At 48.5% G+C, this 21,275-nt stretch overlaps 1 protein-coding gene across 4 annotated transcripts in view; it reads left to right on the top strand.

The window, feature by feature from the left end:
• The window catches only part of Tmem108 (transmembrane protein 108), a 420,643-nt gene that overhangs the window by 389,536 nt on the left and 9,832 nt on the right, over nt 1–21,275 (top strand). For all 4 annotated transcript variants that reach the window (XM_040739726.1, XM_040739725.1, XM_005072038.4 and 1 more), the window contains one exon: nt 15,286–16,683. In XM_040739726.1, the coding sequence (XP_040595660.1) occupies nt 15,286–16,683 (1,398 nt within the window). The remainder of the gene's footprint in view (nt 1–15,285; nt 16,684–21,275) is intronic.

Raw genomic sequence — 21,275 nt, 5'->3', positions numbered from 1 at the left:
GTGGCCTATTGCAGCACTAACTTACATGTATAAACACAAACATTTAGAAGGCAATTTGACAAGTACAAGTATATACAACCACTTAACCAACACAGAAAAAAAGCATTACTTTCTCCACTAAGACCTGTGATTTTTCATAGACATAAGTTTTCCCTCTGGATTAAAGTACCAAATGTGGGTTGCTTCCAGTGGAGTATGCTTTAAAGCCAAGCAGAATGTAATTGGTTGCACCCTTAATAGCCATGTCATTATTATAACAGTTATACCACAATTACACCAGTAAAAACTTACACTATCATGCCGATAGTATACCATCCATAGCTGAGCATGGCCACTCTCCCTGAGAGAACTACCTAGCACCTTCTAGCACTATGAACACCATCCAGTAGGCAAGGTGCATCCAACTCAGTCCAAATCTGCTTTCTCTATGCCCTGCATCCGGAATATGAAATATTTTCACCAACAGGAATTCACTGTCCAGGTATGGTGTGCACATAACAGTAATGGCACAGCTGAGGCCCCAAGTGTCCCTGTATCCAGCAATTCATTAGGCCGTATTCCATCCCAAGGACTGAGGTTTTTATTCAACAATAGTGACCCTCTGTATGCATGCCTTTTTTTCAACAAGGGTGCCTTCTGCACTTAAATGCTCCATTGCTATGTTTACTATTCTTCCAAATTCTCTTCTGAATCTGAAAGACACTCAGGTTCACAATGAAACCTTCTTACAGGACATGAGCAGGAGCCCTGAGGGTCCACTACCACCTGCAACAAGTAAATGTGAATTAGTCTCAGGCAGATAGAGTTAAAGAAAAAACGTTAATGGTGCCCAACACAGCACAAACCTTTCTCATCACTTGTATCCTTTGTTCTTCCAGAAGAGCAGGGAGGAGTACAGCTGCATGGATGGAGTCACTATTTTATATAGCTCTCTGGTCCCATCATTCTCCATGAGCAGTCTGGCTTCATTACTGGCCACGCCAGGTTGTTGGAAGGGCTTTGGACTGAGCAAATCTCATTTTTCCAGGCTGCCATTTTGTTTGGACTAGGGACTGCCTTTACAGTTTGCACCCTTGAGCAGAACTCTCCACTGGTGATAAGTGGGATACATTTCAGCAGCATACACACCCCCTCATTATGTTTTCCTTTCAGCTGAGAAATGTGCGCAGTATACTGGGAAAGAATAATTTTCCACACCCAGGACAAACTCGGTCCCTTTCACATGCCTGCTCCATTTCCACGTCTACACACTGTTGTCTATTGCCCTGGTGCCTTTAGGGGTTGCCATAAGTTAAATACTTAGCTCCTCATCCACCAAAACCAAAAATTTCTTTGCATTAATTGGGGATGACTAAATCTATAGTTCAGCGTTGGGCCTCTGTACATTCTGCATGGCCCTCTCCCTTGGGCAATTTGGGCCATCTCACTTGAAGGACAAGTGGAATTATTCCAACCCCTTGGATTTACCACCCTACATAGCAAGCAGTGCAGTGGAGATTCACTCCTTTGCTGAACTCTCAATTGGGCTTCATAGCCTTCTATAGGTACACAAACACAACATTTAGCATTTTGTCTTTCCTTCTTCCCTGGGAACTCTTGTGTTCACGTTTGTGTGGCCCACGTGGGCCCCTCCATCTTCGACTGTTCCTTTTCTTCATTCCCTGTAGACTGTTAGAGCGCTTTACAAACCCACTTTACATGCCTAAGTTGGAACCCCTCCTACCTCATGAAGATTGTAGCCCATCACCAAGGCCACTACTGGAGTTTCTTCCTTAGCTCTCCAGTGACCACAGTCCTGTTGGCCTGGTGAATGAATTATGCAAAGCACTTATCTCGCGGTGGTGCGGCACGCCTTTAATCCCGGCACTCAAGGTGGAGGCAGGCGGATCTCTGTGAGTTCGAGGCCAGCCTGGTCTACAAAGTGAGTTCCAGGACAACATCCAAAGCCACAGAGAAAGCACTTATCTCATGCCCAGGTCCCTACCGTCCTTTTTATCTTCTGTTCTTCCTCACTACATGATTCTTCCCAGTGGTCCCAGGTTTCTGGGTCCCAGGAGGGGCTATTCAGCACAGACCAATTTTGTTCCCTTTATGCTCCCGTACCCTAAAAATTAGCCAACAGCTCCATCCCATTCTCCTTCGTACCTGCTCCTTCTCCTGCCAAACAAGAAACTAGCTTGGGTCTGCCACCCACACAACTTTACTCTTGGGCATTTCTACTTTACACTCTTCCTTCTGTCTAGACGCTTCAGTCTCATCACCCGTGGATGGGGCCACACATCTATCTCTACAGCAAGGAGGCTTGTCTCCCCAGGCCACGTGGGAAAAGATGGACACTCTGATATTTCCACCCTCATTCATCTTTGATTTGGCCAGTCCCTGTTCAGACACCAAGTGTCCTGTGACTTTTCCTGTAGATATGTAAGAAATGTCTATTCATCCCACATAGGCACCAGAGAGGGATGTCATCAAAACCCTACCTGGTAAACTAATGATTTTAGTGAGGTTGCTTGCAAGAACATAAGAAACTCACAAAAAGCCATATTACTGAAGAATCCCAGCCTCATGCCTTGTCTACCTTTAGTCTCCTGGGTACCCCAGCACCCCAGGACCAAATGCAAGCTGGGAACAGTAGCGAGTGGTGACCTGAGGGCCACATGCTACCCTCCTTCTACTTCCGTAGTATCACCATAACCACCACCATAGACCAAGCTGTCACACATCTATTTCCTTGCCTATTTCATTGCTATGACTTCAAGCCAAGGTCTTCTGTAGGTCACCATAGCAACTGTGCTTTATGATGACTGGTAGTCATTTCATGCCCAGAGAAGTTCACAACATTAATGAAAGTGGTATAGTGGCACGGTCTCGATGAGTAGAGATGCCTGTAAATTGAAATTAAAATGAGAGGTGGAGAGCAAAGGCTGCGTCTGCATTGATGCCACACCTCCTTCTCAGTGAACATGTCTGGTGTGGCCTCCTTCCCACTCCCAAGAACAAAGTATGGCCTGAACCAGTAAAGCTTGTTTCGTTTTGTTTTTTACTACCCACCCCCACATTGCCCTTCCTTGTTCCTCGGCTTTTTACTGCTACCTTTCCTCTTCCTAAGTAGCCCCCTTTCTACTTAATGTCCTCTTTAAATCTAGATTCCACAATGAAAGAAAGTATGTGACTTGCCTTTCTGAGTCTGACTCGTCTTGCATGGTCTGATGATCTGAAAATGACGTGAGTTCATTCTTTGAGGCTAAGCATCACCCCAGTGCATGTGTGCTCACAATTGTTAACCCTTCCGTCTATTGGTGACCACCTAGCCCGATTCCATACCCCGTCTATTGCCAATGGTGCTGTGATAACCATCGGTCTGCAAGAATCTCTACTGTAAGCTGGCTTTCATGCCTTGGGCACACACCCAGAAGTGGTGTAGATGGGTCATACAGCAGTCCTACTTGTCGTGTTTTGAGGAACATCCTTGCTGATTTCTGTAGTGATTGAATGAATTCATATTCCCATCAACAGTATATCAAATTTCCTGTATCAGTCCTCCATTTCCTGCACCACCAGAATGTTGTGTTCTCTTGATGATGGCCACTCTAACTAGGGTGAGATGAAATCTAAATGTAGTAGCCTTCCTCCTTATTAACATATTAATTACACCTTAACACAGGTTTGATTTACATTTTCCCAGTGGCCAAAATTGGCAGATTTTTTAATCTACTTGTCATTTTTAATTAAATCGGCAACAGCCTCTTCATTTACCTGTTTATTGGGCTTTTTGTTCTTTTGATGTTTAAGTTTTTTGAGTTCTTTATATAGTCTGCTTTCTTAAGTTGTTTTTGTTAGGTATTTTGTCACAGAGACGGAAAAGGTAGCAAACTTCATGTGACGGTATCACATTTGTCTGCCTTTGGGATTTCCTAAGCTACACTGGAGTCCTATTTGGAAATTCTTTGCCTATCTCAATGTTTCTTGTATATTTTCCTCCAGCAGTGTCACTATTTCAGGCTTTACGTTTAGCTCTTTGATCTGCCTTGAACTGGCTTTTGTGCAGGGTAAGAGACTGTTTCAGTCCTCCACAGCCAGCTCTCCCCACTCCATGACCAAGCTGCCTTTTCTTTAGCCTCAGTCTTGGTGCCTTTGTCACATATCAGGTTGATCAGGTCCTTTACTTCACAATGATCAGATCCATCCCTCGGGGCGCGCTCTTCTCTGGACTCATGTCCCTCTTTGTGACCTCACTGAAGACCAAAGGCAGAATTTGGGCTTCACCAATTGAAATAGATCCACTCGGTAGGAGTTCAAAAGAAAACAAGACCATAAATCCACAGTAGAGAGCAACTGTGTGAATGTCAACTCTTTCGGCCAAGTCTCCCCTGGCATGTGATGTCCTCAGGAAGCAGATTCTTCAGGAACCCGCCCTCCTGTCAAGGACTGCTTCCTGATTCTGCAGCTTTCCCTCTCACAGTTGGTTTCTCGCCCTCAGCTGCCTGGCTGCCCCACATTCAGTCTGAGCTGAACACAGGGCCAACCAGGAATCATAAGCATATCTTTTGAGGTCATGCTTTACAAATGCAAATTAATCTTACCAAGGGCAGACGGTCTTCCATTCCATTTGTTCTTGGTGTGCTTTAGATTAAAAGGGTGCAGAGAGCAGGGGAGCCAGCCAGCCAGAGGGCATGGTACCCAGAAAAAGCCACATCCAAAGGAGCCAAGCAGGGTGGGACAGGAATTGGCTGCAGGGCACTTGCTTGTCTCCGTAAGATTTTTCTGAGTGTCACTGCTGCGTGGCTCCCCAACCCTGCCTCAACTTTGTGGTCTGCATCTGTGGCCAAGATATCTTTTCCACCAGGACCAAAAACTAGTTCTGAAGTCCTGAGGGCAGAACCACCTGGAGTTTGCTGGACCTCTAACTCAACCCATTAAAAACCCATTAAAAACCAACACATTTATTACATAGGTCTCCAGGTACCATTGATACTGTTGGTGACCATACTTAGAACAGTTCTCATGACAGAGCATCAACCTCCATTACGGTGTTTATTATACTCTACCTTGTTGTTTAAGGCAGGTACTTAGACCAGTTCTGACCAGTAGAAAGTATAAACCACAAATATTATTTGACATCATACATGAGAAGGAAGATTGCTTTTTAGTGATATATTTTAATAAATATGTACCAGTATGCCCAACATGTTGGTATCTCAATGTGTCATTAATACAAAGTGTGAGGGAATGTTTTTATTTTCATACTTTACCTCTTCAAAATTGAGGAGTTTAAAACTCATAGCATATAGCTACATTGTGTGTGCTTTAGTCCCGTGTTGCTAGTGACTCTCATCCTGAATTGCAACCAGACTTCCTGAATTATTCTAATACCATCTCTCATTGTGCTCTCCTCACTGTGGGTGGTGTTCTTGTCTCTTCAATTCAGCATAGGCATGGTGATTATTACTACTTCCACCAGAAAGTGACCTCTGAGTCCACCTTGAATTTTTCAGGTACCAAAATCTACAGATTTGTAGTCCATAGAGAGATATGTGAAAGGTAGAAGACTGGAACTTCTATGATCATGTGGGGGTGGTTAAGACTTTTGTCTCACAATTTTGTGAAGATTGAGATGAATAATGAAAATGTTTAACACACAGTAGGTGCTCCATAAATGGAGATGTAGCACTAATGATGGCATCCATGTTGGTCATCATAAGGGTTTGGGAAGGGACAGTAAAAAGGGGGAGAAAATGAAGGGGAGATTTAATCCCCATAAATGCACAGCAAGGAAGGCTGAGTTTTAGAATTCAGTTGTGGAGTCCAACTCATGCCCAAAAGAGAAATTAGACCTTGGGGTGTGGGCGTCCTTCCTGGAAGGAGGAAGTGGAATGCCACCACAAGGAAACACAGCTGCGTTGACAGAACAGCTTTGTTCCCGGCACACTGGAGCAGGTGTGGCAGGCAGGGACAGGCAGTCTTGCAGTCAGCCTGACAGAACCATGTGAGAACATGAAGCAACACTCTGGAGAAGCCTGGGAGGCTCAGGAGCTGACCAAAACCAAAGGAAGCAGTCTCTCTACCCTGAGGCCAACCTCCCCTCCACCTGCTCCCTACTCCAGGACTTTGCTGCCAACCTTCTCCCCTCTCCCCAGCAAGCATTGGTGAGGACGGAAAGCGGAGTTGAAAGCACTACCACACTACTAACCCAGTTCATGAGGATATTACAGCAAAGTTCCCAGGGGTGGCCTTAGGGAAGGGATGCTCTGGTATGACAAGGCCTGTGCCTTGTGTCTTTTCACACTCCAGTGTTTGGAGAATTGAAGCTAGGGGTAGCCAGGTGCCATCCTAGGACTTCATGAAGTCTTTGGGAGTCATGGAGGAGCATCCTTATGTACTGACCTGTTAAAGCAGGGACTTGTGTCAGCAGCAGCAGGGAGACATAGGCCATCACTTAAGTAATGTGAGAACTTTGTGTCACAGAAAAGAATTTCAGGGGGAGGCAACAGGAAGCAAAGTTAACGTGTGTCTATTAAGTAGAAACAGGATAGTTCACACTATAGATCTAACCACTGGGACACAAAGTTAGAGATGCATAGGGGAAAGTGAGACACAAGACATAGGTGTGGGCTTCTCAAGACAGTCACACTTCAAATGTCTTTTCAATTGCTATATATGATTTTCTGATCCTTCACAACTATTGTGTGTAAGTGTATATATGGCTGTCACTATGTCATGGAGCATGTGTGGAGGCCAGAGGAGAGCTGATGGGAGTTGACTCCCTCCTTCCACCATGTGGGTCTCAGGGATCAAACTTGGGTCATCGGGCATGGTGGAAGCACCTTAACCACCTGATCCATCACACAGGCAGATTTGTGGCTTTTTAAGTTGCATTGTTCAAGGAAGTAACTGACAAAGTTTTAATAGTACGTAGAGTTTAAAATTAGACAGTGGGGCTAGGGAGGTGACTCAGTAGGCAGACATGAAGATCTGAGTTCAAACTCTCAGAGGAACCCACCTAAAAGCCAGACAGTGTAAGCATCTGTAACCCAAGAGTTCCTGCCAGGCATACACAGAGGCCAACAAGGTAGAGAGCGAAGACCCACATCCAAGGTTGCCCTCTGGCCTCCACTGCACACTGTAGCATGCATTCATATACACAATACACATATGCATACAAATAAGTAGTGAGCATAAAATACATGAGCCCGTTTACTGGTTTGTCTTATTATAAATGATACTGTAAGGCAGTTTTATGAAGTGTGTTATCTAGATTTGCAGATGAGAATACATCTAAACTCAAAGCCGTGGAACATGTGACCCTAAGTAAGCATGTTACTGCTTTTAATATCATTGTTGGAGGTATCTTTAGGACAGTATCTTAGGTAGGGTTTCTATTGCTGTGATAAAACACTACGACCAAAAGCAAGTTGAGGAGAAAAAGGGTGTATTTCAGCTATGGTTCCACATCGCAGCCCATCATTGAGGAAGTCAGAATAGGAATCCAAATAGACCAGGAACCTGGAGGCAAGAGCTGAAGCTATGGACATGGAGAAACGCTGACTACTGGCTTGGTCCCCATGGTCCCCTTGGCCTATTTTCTTAATAGAACCCAGGACCACCTGCCCCAGGCCAATCTGGTGGGGGCATTTTCTCAGCTAAGGTTCCCTCTTCCCAAATGACTCTATCTCGTGTCGAACTGACATGGACGTGCCGAGCACAGAAAGCACACACTAGCTCCAAGGCTAAGGCTGCTGTTACCAGATGGTTTGAAGTTTCTTGACTCTCAGCCAGCATGGGACACACACTAGATCCTAGGATGAGGAGCTTCCCTCTTCCCACATCTGTTTAATTTCTCCTGTATTTTTTTCCCTACCTCATTTTGGGCATCCCATAGACTTGTCCCTTGCTTCTTTGGGGGAGACCCTTCATGGGGTTACCTTGTTAGCTTTCCATACACAGCCACCCCCAACAAAAGTGAGACCCGTCTAAAAGCTTAGACCTTGAGCCAAGAAGGGTGCCCTCATCTCTGTAGTGAGATTGCTACAGGCTTTGTTTCCAGTCCCCTAAGACACAAGATGGTATCTGGAAGGCCAATGACGTGGTACTGAAAGAGTTTACTAAAGGAATGAAAGACTAGAGAATGTACTGGAATATACCGCAAGAAGGTAGCAGGTGCCTTCTGGTGAGGGATCTGCACAGCTGAGAGGGAGTCAGTTATCTTCCATAGTAGTGGGGACTTTATCTTGTGGGACCAACTGTGTGGGGCCCCTGTCTGTCTTTGTAAGTACTCAATTTTACAGCAGAAATCTTTTTTCGTGATACTGACCCTTTGGGTAGGGTGCCATGGTTCATCAGGAGTTACAGTACAACTACCTGTCTATGTCAGATAACTGGTGTCAAGGCCCTTGTAGGCATGGTCTGGGTGTGCTTTTATTTTGGGCCGTTTGACACTGTTGATAAAACAATGCACTGCATTATTAGTACTGTGTTGGGGAAGTCCTGTGTATATGTCAATAAATTACTGCTGGCCAATAGGAATCTAGATAGGTGGGGCTAGGAGTCCAGGAGGATTCTGGGAAGGAGAAACACAGGAGAGTTCGAGATGTAACGCCATGGGGTAGGAGCCCGGAACTATTCTCCGGTAAGAGACATACTTAGATTAACAATTATGGGGTAATTACTTAAGTCAGAGCTAGCCAGTAAGAAACAAGCAAAGGCCAACAGCTTCATAATGAATATAGCCTCCTGTGTGCTTATTTGGGGACTACAATGCAGCAGAGCCCAGGCGGCTGGCGGGGGATAAACCAAAGTGGCTAGCAAAGAAAAAGCTTCTCTTTACAGTACTGTCATCATATTTTTCCTCAATTTTGCCCATCCCAGGAGTCCACAACTACATTTAGTCTTCATGATTCTCAGACTCCTCATGGACATTGTTTTTACTACTGTGTGGGGGGTACATGCATAGACATCATAGGACAACTTTATGGAATTGGTTCTCTCCTTCCATCTTTCTGAGGATTCCAGGAGCAGAGTTCAGGTTGTCAGGCTGCATGGCACTTTTACCCACTGAGTCATCCCAGGGGCCCAACCCTGACAGTCTGACAGTTCTGAGGAATATGGGCCAGCCCTTGGTAAACTATTCCTGGTTTGGGACTTTCCTGGTGTTTGTTTTGTAATCACACTGGGATTACGGGCATCAGGGGGCAATCTGAAATTGATATGCCATTTCCATATGAATGTGTAAACTGCCATCATGACTCCATGATATGTACTTAATTCTAAGCTCCAAAGAACTAGAGTTTATACGTGGTTTTTAAAATAAAAGGAGCCATTGGAACTCAAAGAGCAGTGCACACTGGAGTCCGGAAACACTGAGTAGAAAAAGATCAGTGGTATTAGCCAGGCAGTGTGTTGGTCTGATTTGTTTCCCCATCTAACCCCGTGTAGCTATGGTTTTCTGGGAGTCATTTTACTTTGGGGTTCTTTGCCTTCCCATCTGTCAGATGAAGACAGTGATCCAGACATCCCTTTCTGATTAGAAGAAAATTGTAGATCATTGCCCACAAAGAAAAACAGCTGGGGCCTGCCCTGCTATTCTAGAGGCACATTTTTGTTGTGTTGCAGAACCTAAGCCTCCAAATGTCCTAGTATCCTTTGTGCTGCAAGTGGGCAATTTTCCTCAGCATCCTAAAATCTGGAAGTCAAGAGCTGGTGTCCTGAAGGACCCTCATGCTGTGCCATCCTGTGAGAGAACGACGAGAGGAGAGGGAAAAGGAGGGCCTGGTGTACTGATAAGGAACCCACTCCTTCAAATGTGACTATTACATCCCTGTAGGCTGCATCCTTGAGTTCCAAATGCTTCCTCTTTAGGGCCAGATCCCCAAGACTGTGGCTTTACAAGTTAATGACTCGTGACCTTTGGCAGACCCTTTAAACCATTATACTATGTTCTAGCTTTAAAAATAAAAATGTCCACCAGCTGCGGTAACACACAGTCATTGATTCCAACACTCAGGAGGATTACAAGTTCAAGGCTAGTATGGGCTACATAATGAGATCCTGTCTCAAAGGAATAAAGAAATAAAAATGCCTGTGAAGAGGCTTAAAGCTCTAACAAAATACATTACTGGGGTTGTTCATGAATCTTAGCGTTGACTGGGCTCTGTTAGGCGGGACTCTTTAGGATCTCATTTGTGGTGGCAGTCCAAGTGGTGTAGCCGAGGGCAGGGCCATCCTGCAGGCCTTTTCACCATCATGGTGCCTGACTGAGGCTAGAGCAGCAGGGACGCCTCAGAACTTCCTGTCACACCCACACTCCTAATACAAGACTAACACTGTCCCCAAGAGAAATATAGACGCCATGAGACCTTCTCTGCTATGACATGGTAGAGTGGTCACAAATGCCCATCTAGGCTCAAATGAAAAGGAAGTAATTGCCAGTTTTTAGTGGAAAAGAACTTATCAGAACCTGCAAACATGACTTAGCCACATCAGGCATCGGGCATGTCTAGGTTGCCATCTTGCTCAGTGATGGGACATAGCTCCCACACACCCGTGATTGCCTGAGACAGGATTTAAAAGTCAATGGACAGAATACCCTGTTTCATCAACTAAGAATAATCCACTTAAGATACTTCATGATGAAATTAAATGGGGTTCTACTTGTAAGAACTATCAGTATGACAAATGTGCACAAACTTTTAAACATACAAATTTCAAGTAAGAGAGGAAAACTCAACCTAGAAAATGAATTCCCAGAGATGGTAATCATGCATGGCCTTTGACCCTGCAGAACATGGGGGTGGAGGGCAGAGTGGAGGGGCCAAGCAGAGAGAAGTTAAGGGTGGGGAGTATAAGCTCAGTGGTAAAGTTTGCTTACCTTGCCTAAGACTCTGGGGTGTCCATCTTCAGCACTGACAAAAGACAAAAGATGTATGTTAAGGGACAGTGGTTGAAAATGTGATTAGAGCCAGGCGTTGCTGAGTCACAGCTCACCATTCCTCAGCTGGGTGACCAACAACATGGTCCACTGACTTCCGTCTATCGCTTGCAGCATGGAGCTAATAAGAGCACCCCTGTCCAGATGCTGTGAGGACAGCTGTGCCTGCAAAGGCTTGCCCTTTCAGCAGCTTCCTTGCCTGTGCCAGATGTAAGTGCCAGTGCCCAATATGGACAGTGGGCAGTCAACCAAACACACAGGAGGAGGATACCCTCTCCACTTTGAGATGACATGTGCCTGGGAATTCTAGGGAGGAGGAGGTCTTCCTGTGACATCTGGACACCCATCAGTCTGTAGGTTCCCACTGTCCCCCATCCCCCATACTTATCCTCACTCTGGCACATTTTTAAATTTGGCTCTACATTTTAAGCATGTCAAGCTAGATTTTAGTTTTAGTGACTCTTACATATTTGGAATTAGTCTCCAGGGTCCATTATGCAAATCCATGCAAATGATATGCAAAGAGGCAGTCACTCCAGATTGTGGGGAGGGGAGTGTGTAGACCAGTACAAAGGGCCTTGAATGAAAATTTGCATGTGTTAGAGGAGCCCTCGTTGAAGGCCCTGCACATTCATTGTGACAGTACACATCACATTCTTCACTTGCTAACCCTTTTGTGCTAAGGAAAAAGGGTGTAAGCTCTTGTCTCATTTCCATATTCAAGGTGACAATAAGGTTGAAGGAGTTGGACAGTTCAACCCTTGTAGCTATTTTATGATACAAATGAAAATTTTTATTTTTAAAATAATGGCTGTGATCCAGGCCGTCTCCTTGCTTTGTGACTTTTCCTGGGGAAGACGTGAACAAACATCTAGTCACCCCATTCAGGGCACAATAGCAAACCAGAGAAATGATTCCACCCAAACCTAACTTGGTGAACTGATAGGTAGCTCCCACCTCGGCTTAAATGACAGTTATGGAAGGCTGCACCCCCAGATTCTATAACAGTCTCCCCTCCCCTGGCAAACATCTGTTACTTGCATAAACCTGGGGAAGTGTCACATGAGCTCTCAGAGTCTTTTGAGTCCAAGGGCATGTTTCAATTCAGAGCAAACCATATACACCATACTCCCTAACCAGCCCGTGCTGTTGTACAAGCCACACCACCTAGTCACCTCTCTATACACTGAAGAGGTTGGCTTAGATGAACTCTAGGGTCCCTCACTATGTTAGCCAACACTCAAAGCGCTGTGGCATCCAGGAATAAATTTATGCATATCAGCAAAGATTGGAGTTTAAATGCATGATGGAGAATACAGGCTGCTTAGGGAGGAAGAAAATCTGGGGAGTCTGGTACCCAAAGAGCAGCAAGAACAGTCAAGTAGATGCTACAGGATCTCCAGCCAAAGGGTCTGGCTGGGGTGATCTGAACCTCTGCAGGCTCCTAGTGGGGAGATGAGGGGAATTTCTTTTCCTAACCATTTAAACCCTGGGGAAGCATAAGCCTCAGTTCTGGATGTCTGCTGCTATTCTCCTGGGGACCAGGTAGCCCTCCTTCCCACTGGGTGGTTGTCCCTGGGGTGAGCTGGTATCTCTCCCCAAACTCTGTGCTGGGGACTCTGAAGCCAAAACAATAAAATGACCTTGGCTCTAGGGCTGACTACCAGATACACTCTGTTCCACGTTCACCAGTTCTCAGGGGACTTAATGTTAACTCCAGCTACAACAGCAGCCACCGAATGGACATAATTATGACCTTCCAGCCCCTGGGCCAAAGACCTCCATAACTCAGTTTTGTGATACCCAGGGGGTATAGAGGGTAGGATGAACACCCAAGAAGCAGCCCTCCTCTGATAGGGTGAGAGTCTGGGGGAATCTCCTTAAGGCACATGATGTGAGGTACTCCCAGTAAGACTGGGGTGCTTCTCCATCAACTTACAGCTTCCCCTGGGACAGGTTTCCCCGTTTCACCAATCTCCGCCCCCTTAGCTGACCCTCACATCTCCCAATGTAAACCACTTACCCACATGCCCTTTGTCTTCATCGCCCCCCTTTGGAAGGGTTCTGACACAAAAATGCTTGCACTCAGCTGCTGTAACACCCTCTGAATGGCTTACACCACACTTATCTCCTCAATGCTTCTCAAGTCAAAGTAGTACCAGGGTTGGATTCTTGTGGTAGTAGGGCTGGGTCCCTGTGCTTGGATCACTGTCAGCCTCCCTCTTACTGCTCTGTCCTCACAAGAGGATTCCCTATGCCCCAGCTCTTCTTTGGGTACCAGTCAAATTGGGTTAAGGTTCGTCCCATTGGCCTCTGTTCATTTGAGTCTCCCTTTTGAATACTTCTCTCCAAATAATCACTTTCTGAGATTCTGGCATTTGGTGGGGAGAAGCATAGTTCGCCTCTTAACAGTCATGTGATCAACTTGTAACAGAGTCTTCCTCACACAAAGGCTGCCACCACCAATAGCCACCCCTGTGGTGCCAAACTGCAAGAAGTGGGTTTGTGGGGCTGGAAAAACCACCCCGAACAGATCCAAGTGGCATTTTGCATCTGCTGTGGGTACAGCCGATGGGTCTCTGTCTCCCCCTGCATCACTGGTGGCAGTTAACTAGGAAAAGCATATGCTTTAGAGGCAGCCCTGGTTCCGTGTGCTTCTGAGACTGTGTGACTTCACACATGTCCCCTTGCCTCCCCTGGGATTTCATTTCCCACTCTGTCAAGCGGTTGCCGGGTTGAAAGTTAGCATGATTGCAGGGTTGGCTGCAGTGAGCAGAATGCACTGCACGTGTGTGGGCTGACTTGTGAATGAACATGGAGAAAAACGACTTGCTTAGAGAGGCCGTCAGTCCTGGAGACACTGCTGCCTTTGCTAAAGACAAGGTCCTCCAACCTCCCCGGTACTGGCTCAGCTGTGACTATTCCCAAAACCACCACGCACTGAATGCTGCTCCAGGCACACCGGAGTTCCTCCCTCCCTGCTACCTTAAAGGCTAGCCAGAGTCTCACCGTCTCCACCTAACTCCCATGAATCCCAAGCAGGGCCCTGCCTCCCACTGCCAGCAGCTTTGCTCCCCCCATCCCAGAATGCATGTGGGATGCTGCCCACGACACCAGTGTGACTGGCCACGTGGCCTACTAGAGCATGGTGACATGCAGAAGGACTAAGAGTTGTCAGACGGATCTCTGCTTTCTGGGGTCTAGATACGTTGAAAAGAAATCCAAGAATGACAAAGGAATGCATACGAACACAGAGGTGTTAAGAAGTCAGACAGTCCCTATCGAAGTGTCCCCACCACCCATCAGCAACAGAGACCAGCTCTCCGTAACCGTAACCCATGTGCTGCAACAGCCCATGACCTCAGTGATCTCATATGTTCTGTTGACATGTAGGGTTACTGGCACATGGTGCTGTGATTATAAAACCCTTTCCATTTAGGAAGACTTTCAAACTCAGATTTTTATGCTTTTGCATCTATTAATAAACTCATGTGGCATACCTTATTATGCTGCCCTCTTTTTATTGTTCGGAAGGGCTCCTCCTACTCAGAAAGACCAAGCAGTGCCAGTGAGGACTTCCCTAAGTTCAACTACGTAAGGAACCACAGGCAAGCACTTGATGTCAAAGCTCCAGTCGCCAGTGGTCTTTCTGCAGCATGTCCTATCCCAGACTTCACTGTGGTGTTCGGGGAGCTAGAGCTGATTGCCCTTCTCTGGACGCATGCCCCCTTCTGCCCATCATGCTCCTATGGCATCAGGGCACCTCTGCCTTAATTGAGGGTCATCTGTGAGTCTGGGGGCGGTCCTGTTTGTACTCTGGGGCGCCAGGAAGGGAAGGTGTGGGGTAACGGAGTCTGAATGAGCAGCGGTCTGACATTGGCATTTTGTTCTTGTTCAAGAAACGGAATAGGAGTTGGTTAGTTCTCCCACCCAAGCCTCTCCCAGTTGGCTCTGAGTGGCTCAGGGGTCAGGCTGGACTTGACTACTCCCCAGTGACAGATGATGTAGAAGTGACAAGTCTCCCAGGCTTCCCCTCAGATTCCAAGACAATGCACTGAGGTAGAGGACTGGTGGCATTTTGGGGACCTAGAGGAAAGGTGGGATTGGTTGGTCTGATTGCCTCAGGGTCACCTGGTGCTGCTATTTTCATGATAGAAAGCATCCTTCTCCCTCTGTATAGACTTTCCCCAGCTGCACACAGAGTTCTTGTGTCTCAGAGTGCCAGGGTGCCAGTGTGGCCTAAGGAACACTCCAGATGGCCGTCCTGCATCCCCAGAGCTTTCTCCAAGTCCTCCACAGTGATGGACTGGCTGTGTACAACACCCTCATTCCTCACCTCTCTCCTCTTTCTCCCCCTCCAGGCTTTCTCCTGACCTTGGCCCTGACCAAAGCACTGGTACTCGCTGTCCAGGAACCATCTCCCAGGGAATCTCTGCAGACTCTTCCCTCAGGCAGCCCCCCCGCCACCATGGTGACAGCAACTCACAGCTCTACCAGACTCTCCTCTGTGGTGACACTGGACCCCACGCCTGATGGACCCTCCTCACAGGCTGTAGCTACTATGGAAACAACAGTATCTCATCCAGAAGGGCAACCTCCTACAGACACCATGACTACTGTTGTGACAGCTGCCATCCCCCATCCTGAAAGCCCTCTGCCCACAGGTTCCCCTCCAGCTGCCATGGCAACCACATCCTCCCACTCAGAGGGCCGTCCCCCGGGGGATGCTGCCCCTACCATCCTGCCAACAAAGCCAGCAGGAGCCACCAGCCGCCCCACAATGCCCCCACGGTCCACCACTCGTAGGCTCCCTAGGCCCCCAGGCTCTTCCAGGAAGGGGGCTGGTGGTTCCTCTCGCCCCCTCCTCCCTGTATCCAGTGGCCACTCAGCAAGGAAGGAAGGTCAGAGGGGACGAAATCAGAGCTCAACACACCTGGGGCAGAAGCGCCCTCTGGGGAAAATCTTCCAGATCTACAAGGGTAACTTTACAGGATCTGTGGAGCCAGACCCCTCTGCTCTTACCCCCAGGACCACACTCTCGGGCTACTCCTCTTCGGCACAGCCTCAGACAGTGTCTCCAACCACACCACTCAGCAGCACCTCATGGGTGCCCCCCACAACCTCCCTGCTACCTGCAAAGGACAAGCCAGGCCTTAGAGCCAACCAGGGCAGTGGCCCCACATTTACCAGTGCAGCAGGGGAGCCGGAAGCCACAGCAGCCTCAGGTGCTCCTGCCAGTACCCAGCCTGCCCCAGTGCCTTCTCAGCGCCCTCATGGTGACGTGCAGGACAGCCCTAGCCACAGTGACTCTTGGCTTGCTGTCACCCCTGACACTGACAGACCCCCGTCTGCCAGTTCCGGGGCCTTCACGGCTGCCACGGGGCCTACCCAGGCTGCCTTTGATGCCAGTGTCTCAGTCCCTTCCCAGGGCATCCCTCAGGGAACATCGGCAACCCCTCAGGCCCCAACCTGGCCCTCTGGGGTCTCAGAAAGCACTGTTTCTTCAGCCGAGGAGAAGGCTGAGGCCTCCCCCACAACCACCGACAGGGGGCCTAGAGCTCTTTCCACAGTGCTGTCCACAGCCACAGGAAACTTCCTCAACCGCCTGGTCCCTGCTGGGACCTGGAAGCCTGGGACAGTGGGCAACATCTCCCATGTGGCTGAAGGGGACAAGCCCCAGCACAGAGCCACCATCTGCTTGAGCAAGATGGATATTGTCTGGGTCATCCTGGCCATCAGTGTGCCCATCTCTTCCTGCTGTAAGTACCCTGCTCTCTTCCATCCTTTCTCCCATCACCTTCTCCATTCCTCGGATTCTCCTGCCCTTTAACTCAGGGAGCCCCACTGAGCGAGCTGCAGAAAGCCCCAGGTTCCCAGCAAACGAGACAGCAAGGCCAGAATCATGGCCTGCCCATCCCTGGTCCCGAGTAAAGCTCAAATGTCCATGGGTCATAGAGCCACAATTCCCAGAGCTGGCCAGCCATACATGTTATAGAAACACCAAACTAAGACTTGGCTCACCTAGGATCCAGGTGGCAGGGCTGTAGTCCTCGCTTGAAGCATCCATCCTTTCTGCCTAGAGTTCTGTTGATTACAACCCCACCTTAAGGCACTATGGGTGACAATTGGCCAGAGAGTAAACAGGATATGGCTAGAAGAGTCATCACCATCCTCTCCTACTTCTCTCTCCCCTCCACCTCTTCCTTCTCCACAGAAAGGGGAGATAAAGCTTCCGTAGACTGGGAAGTCCCATCAGCCTTGGCCAAAGCACAGTTCTTTTTTTTTGTTGTTGTTTATTTATTTGTTTTTGTTTTGTTTTTGTTTTTGTTTTTTGGTTTTTCGAGACAGGGTTTCTCTGTGGCTTTGGAGGCTGTCCTGGAACTAGCTCTTGTAGACCAGGCTGGCTTCGAACTCACAGAGATCCGCCTGCCTCTGCCTCCGGAGTGCTGGGATTAAAGGCGTGAGCCACCAACGCCCGGCTTCAAAGCACAGTTCTTAATACACAGGCTAAACTAAGGCCTCTGAGTTGGGTGATCTTAGCTTTTCTCCATGCCTGTATCACCCAGCATGCTTTACCCGTTGTAGTTATGTGAGCACCGTATGATTCTCCACTCCATGGCAACCAGCACCTCTGCAGCAACCTGTCCCTCTGAGAGTGAGGAGTCCGGTGACATTCAAGAACCCGCCATGGCCTCTCAGAACCATAAAGTCTCTTCCCTTGTCATACTCCATTCTAAGAGGATCTCTGCTGGACTTGACCCTATCCTACCTCGAATGGGTTCCGTGAGAGGTGTCACCCCATGTCCCTCACTGTCCCCTGGACAGCCTGTTCTGACCTTTCATGTTCTGCCCAGTGCTCTTGAGAACCTCAGATACCTTGCCATCTTCACCCTGTGGTCCCTAAGCCATGTTCACCTCAGTCCCAGAGGCATCAGAATGGCTCTCAGGGGGCAATATTCTTGGCCCGGCTCTTCATCCGTGACCGTCGGGGTCTCCTTCATAGAACTGTATTGCCCAAACCTGCTCTATCTCCACCTCTGAATAGTCACCTCTTTACCCATGGTCCCCGAGAAGTGCAGCATTCCACACATGCCCAGGCATACCAAGGAAGTCAGCAGAGAACACTTCAGACACATTAACAGAGCCTGTGCTGGCATCAACTCTGCTGACTAAACGCGCTTCAAATCGCCCTATGGGCTAACTGTGGTCTTAAATGAAGCCCGGGACTTCCCACAGGGAGGCTGTGAAGCCAGAATGCCACCCTCCCCTCGTGTCACAGGTCAGCACAGAAGGCTTAGCCCGTTCACGTGACCAGCTCTCCGCTCATCACTGACTGCAGCCGCCCCTTCTCCCAGCTGTGCTGGAAAACCTCATGCCAGGGCTGGAGGCCACCTCTGCTCCAGGGTCCAGGGACCATGTGAAGGTGGTGATGCCTCGTGCTCCATGAAAACAGCTCTGCTGTCTGTGCTGGGAACACATGGACTGTTTCGGCTTCTAGAAGGGGGTGAGATGGAGAAAATACCTCAAGGACAGTTTAGAGCTACAAGAGCAGCCTTCAACTGCTGGGGGCAGGAAGTAGGTCACCCTTTCTAAAGATCTGATTTTGTTCACACTGATCTTTGCAGCCCCATGGGGACAGCAGAGCCCACTTTCTTGGTGTTTCTGCATTTATACGCTCCCCATTTCTGCCTAGGCCTTGGCTGCCTCTACATCAGTTCTGTGGCCTTAGTCACAGGCACAGTTTCTATGAGCCATCTTTGACACAGTCAGGGAATATTTAGATTATCTGTCCAGTCTCAGAGCCTTGGGTGCTGTTCAGACATTTTCATCTGTTTGGGATGTTTCCATAGTCCTGCCTTATCTAGTGATTAGACAAGCAGAACTTTCCAGGCCTGAAGACCTATGTTCCAATCTCCTCCACTGTCTGTGTAGCCCAAAGCTACTCTACAGACCTCACAAGTATTTCAGGCAGTCTGGCTGGTAGCAAAAATGAGAGAATAGAATTTATCATCTCTGGTGGAAGGGGCTAGGAGAGAAGCCAGGTTGTACAGAGCAGCAGGGACTCGACCCTAGCTATACTTTCTCAGCCCCATGCTTGCTTGTCATAGGGTGATTGCCCTGGTTCTAATGGAAGTCAGGGGTGAGATTAATGAATTCCGAGCCTGCACATGGATGGAGGGTCAGCGGCTCACCCGCCTTCCACATCACTAGCCCTCCCGGTGGCTGGAAGGGCATCAGTGTGCAAGGGCTGAGATGTGCTTTGTCTCCTGAACCCGGGCAGACACTCTCTGCCAACTGTTTCAGATGCGCTGAGAACTGAAATCGATTGGCTCCCAGCCACGGTGAGCTAGGGCCCCGGAGCCCAGTGGCTGCTGAGCTGGTCTCTGCTGTCACCATCAGGATGCAAAGAACCTGCTGCCTCCTGTTAGCAGCCTCTGGCCCACCATTGGTCACTGCTCATTCCTCTGGGTTGTCACGGTTTGGAGGCTCTGCTGAGCTCCCTGGCCTGTCTCACTCTGTGAAGAGTTTTCTCCCAGCCACCGCCTCCAGAATCTGGAGCTTTGGGAAGGATTAGATGAGGAAGCCAGGGACACTGCAGGTGTGTGCACCGCCAACCCAAGTTCAGCCTGACAGGGGCAAGGAGAGCCGCTCCTTGACCTTGACAGTGTACCTTGCCCCAGACCAGGTGTTCTTCCAGACTGTGGACCATTGGTGAGATATTCAAGGGGTGACATGTTATAGGGCCCATGATTCTTGGCTGTGTTCGATGAATTTAGCTATGAATACATATAATACGCAGACATGTGCCTGTATGTGCATTGTATATGTGTGTGCGGGAGGGGTGAAAGTTTTACTCACAGGACCTACCTGGCTTTGTAATTACATTTTAAGAAAACTGATTCTTCCTATGAAGCAGAAAAGATTGGCCCAAAGGAAGTGTGGCTAGGCTTGTGATTGTGGACCAATGGGAGGAGAAGATAAGGAGAAGGCTACAGCAAGGCAGGATTGTCAATGGATTGCCACCCTGCCCATAACCTTGTCAAGCTAAAATAGCTATCTCTGGGCTTCAACATAGTGTCCCCTGCAAGATTTCTAAACACCTAATTCCCACACACCAGGATGAAGAACCAGACACTAAGCCCTGAGTTTCCTTAGGCTTGTGGCCGTATACCCAGGCTTCATCTGCTGCCACTTGAATCCTTCATGGGATGCCCTTCAGTGCTAGAAATGGCTTGTGGAATCAAACACACCGGCCCACACACCCAGCTCCTACCTCCCGACTGTAGGCTTAACCTACGTTCCTGTGCTTTCTCTTCTCTTGGATGAGAGAGGGGTCCTGCTTAAAGGGTGTTCAGGTCCCTTTAAGGGGGAGGCACCAAGGGGAATGAGGCATGCAAGGCAGCTATAAAACACCCAGGAAGAGCTGGAGTAAACCAGGCAAGCCATAGGCAGCAATATGCAGGCCTCATGCCACAGGAAAATAAAATGGGGACTAGAGAGGATGGAGCATCTGAGAGAGTTCCTCCTGGGCCAGTGGGAGTCCTTGCACTGCAGAGGGGTCCTAAGGAGCTGAGCATGCTCTGCTACCCCGCCATAGCCAGACATGGTGCAGGCATCTGGGGAGCACGGCCTGGGCACAGGGTTGGAAGGGAATCTTGAGGGGCAGCAGGATGTGGGCAGGGCCTTTCCACGTTTGTAATACTACCTCCAAGACCCATGAACAGCAGGGACCATGCACTTAAGGTCCTGTATCAGGGTCTGCTGTGGAGAAGGTCCTCAAATGACCGTGAGGAGGGATGGCTGTCCCTCGTCTCCTGAGGGCTCACAGTGAACGTTCCAAAAGGCCCAGCAATGGGCAATTCAGCAGGTGTTTGAAAGGTTGGTTTAGGGGACCTGTAGGCTTTGACTGCCACTTCTCGTCACCCACAGGTCCCGTCATGTGAACACAGTACCCAGGGCTCCGTCATACCAGTGACCCTTCTTCCTGTCACACAGCTAAGTCCCAGAAGGTTCCTGGGGAAGCCAAGAGAGTTTGCTTCATTCTCATGCTATTCTAGACCTGAAGGACAGGAGCTCCGCTCATTCCCTGTCGAGCCTTGGTGGCTGTTGTCTTTGGAGACATGAAGCAGTTGATTCTTTGGCTACATGGATACATGGGTCATACCTTGTATTCACTGTATAGTTTACAAAGAGCTTCTAAAGATTCCTTATATCCAAAGCTGTGCTTTTCTCTCTTAAATGGAAGGTCAGAACACTGGAATAAAAATTCTGACCACAGCTAGAGCATTAGCCCGAGACCGTTGCAGTTGTGGAACCCAGCGTGTCTCTCCACGTCTCTCTTGTAGTAGGC

This window comes from Mesocricetus auratus, unplaced genomic scaffold (assembly GCF_017639785.1).
Source record: "Mesocricetus auratus isolate SY011 unplaced genomic scaffold, BCM_Maur_2.0 Super-Scaffold_100691, whole genome shotgun sequence".
NCBI lineage: Eukaryota > Metazoa > Chordata > Mammalia > Rodentia > Cricetidae > Mesocricetus > Mesocricetus auratus.
Note: the sequence above shows the minus strand (reverse complement) of the source record. Positions and strands in the feature narration are given on the sequence as shown.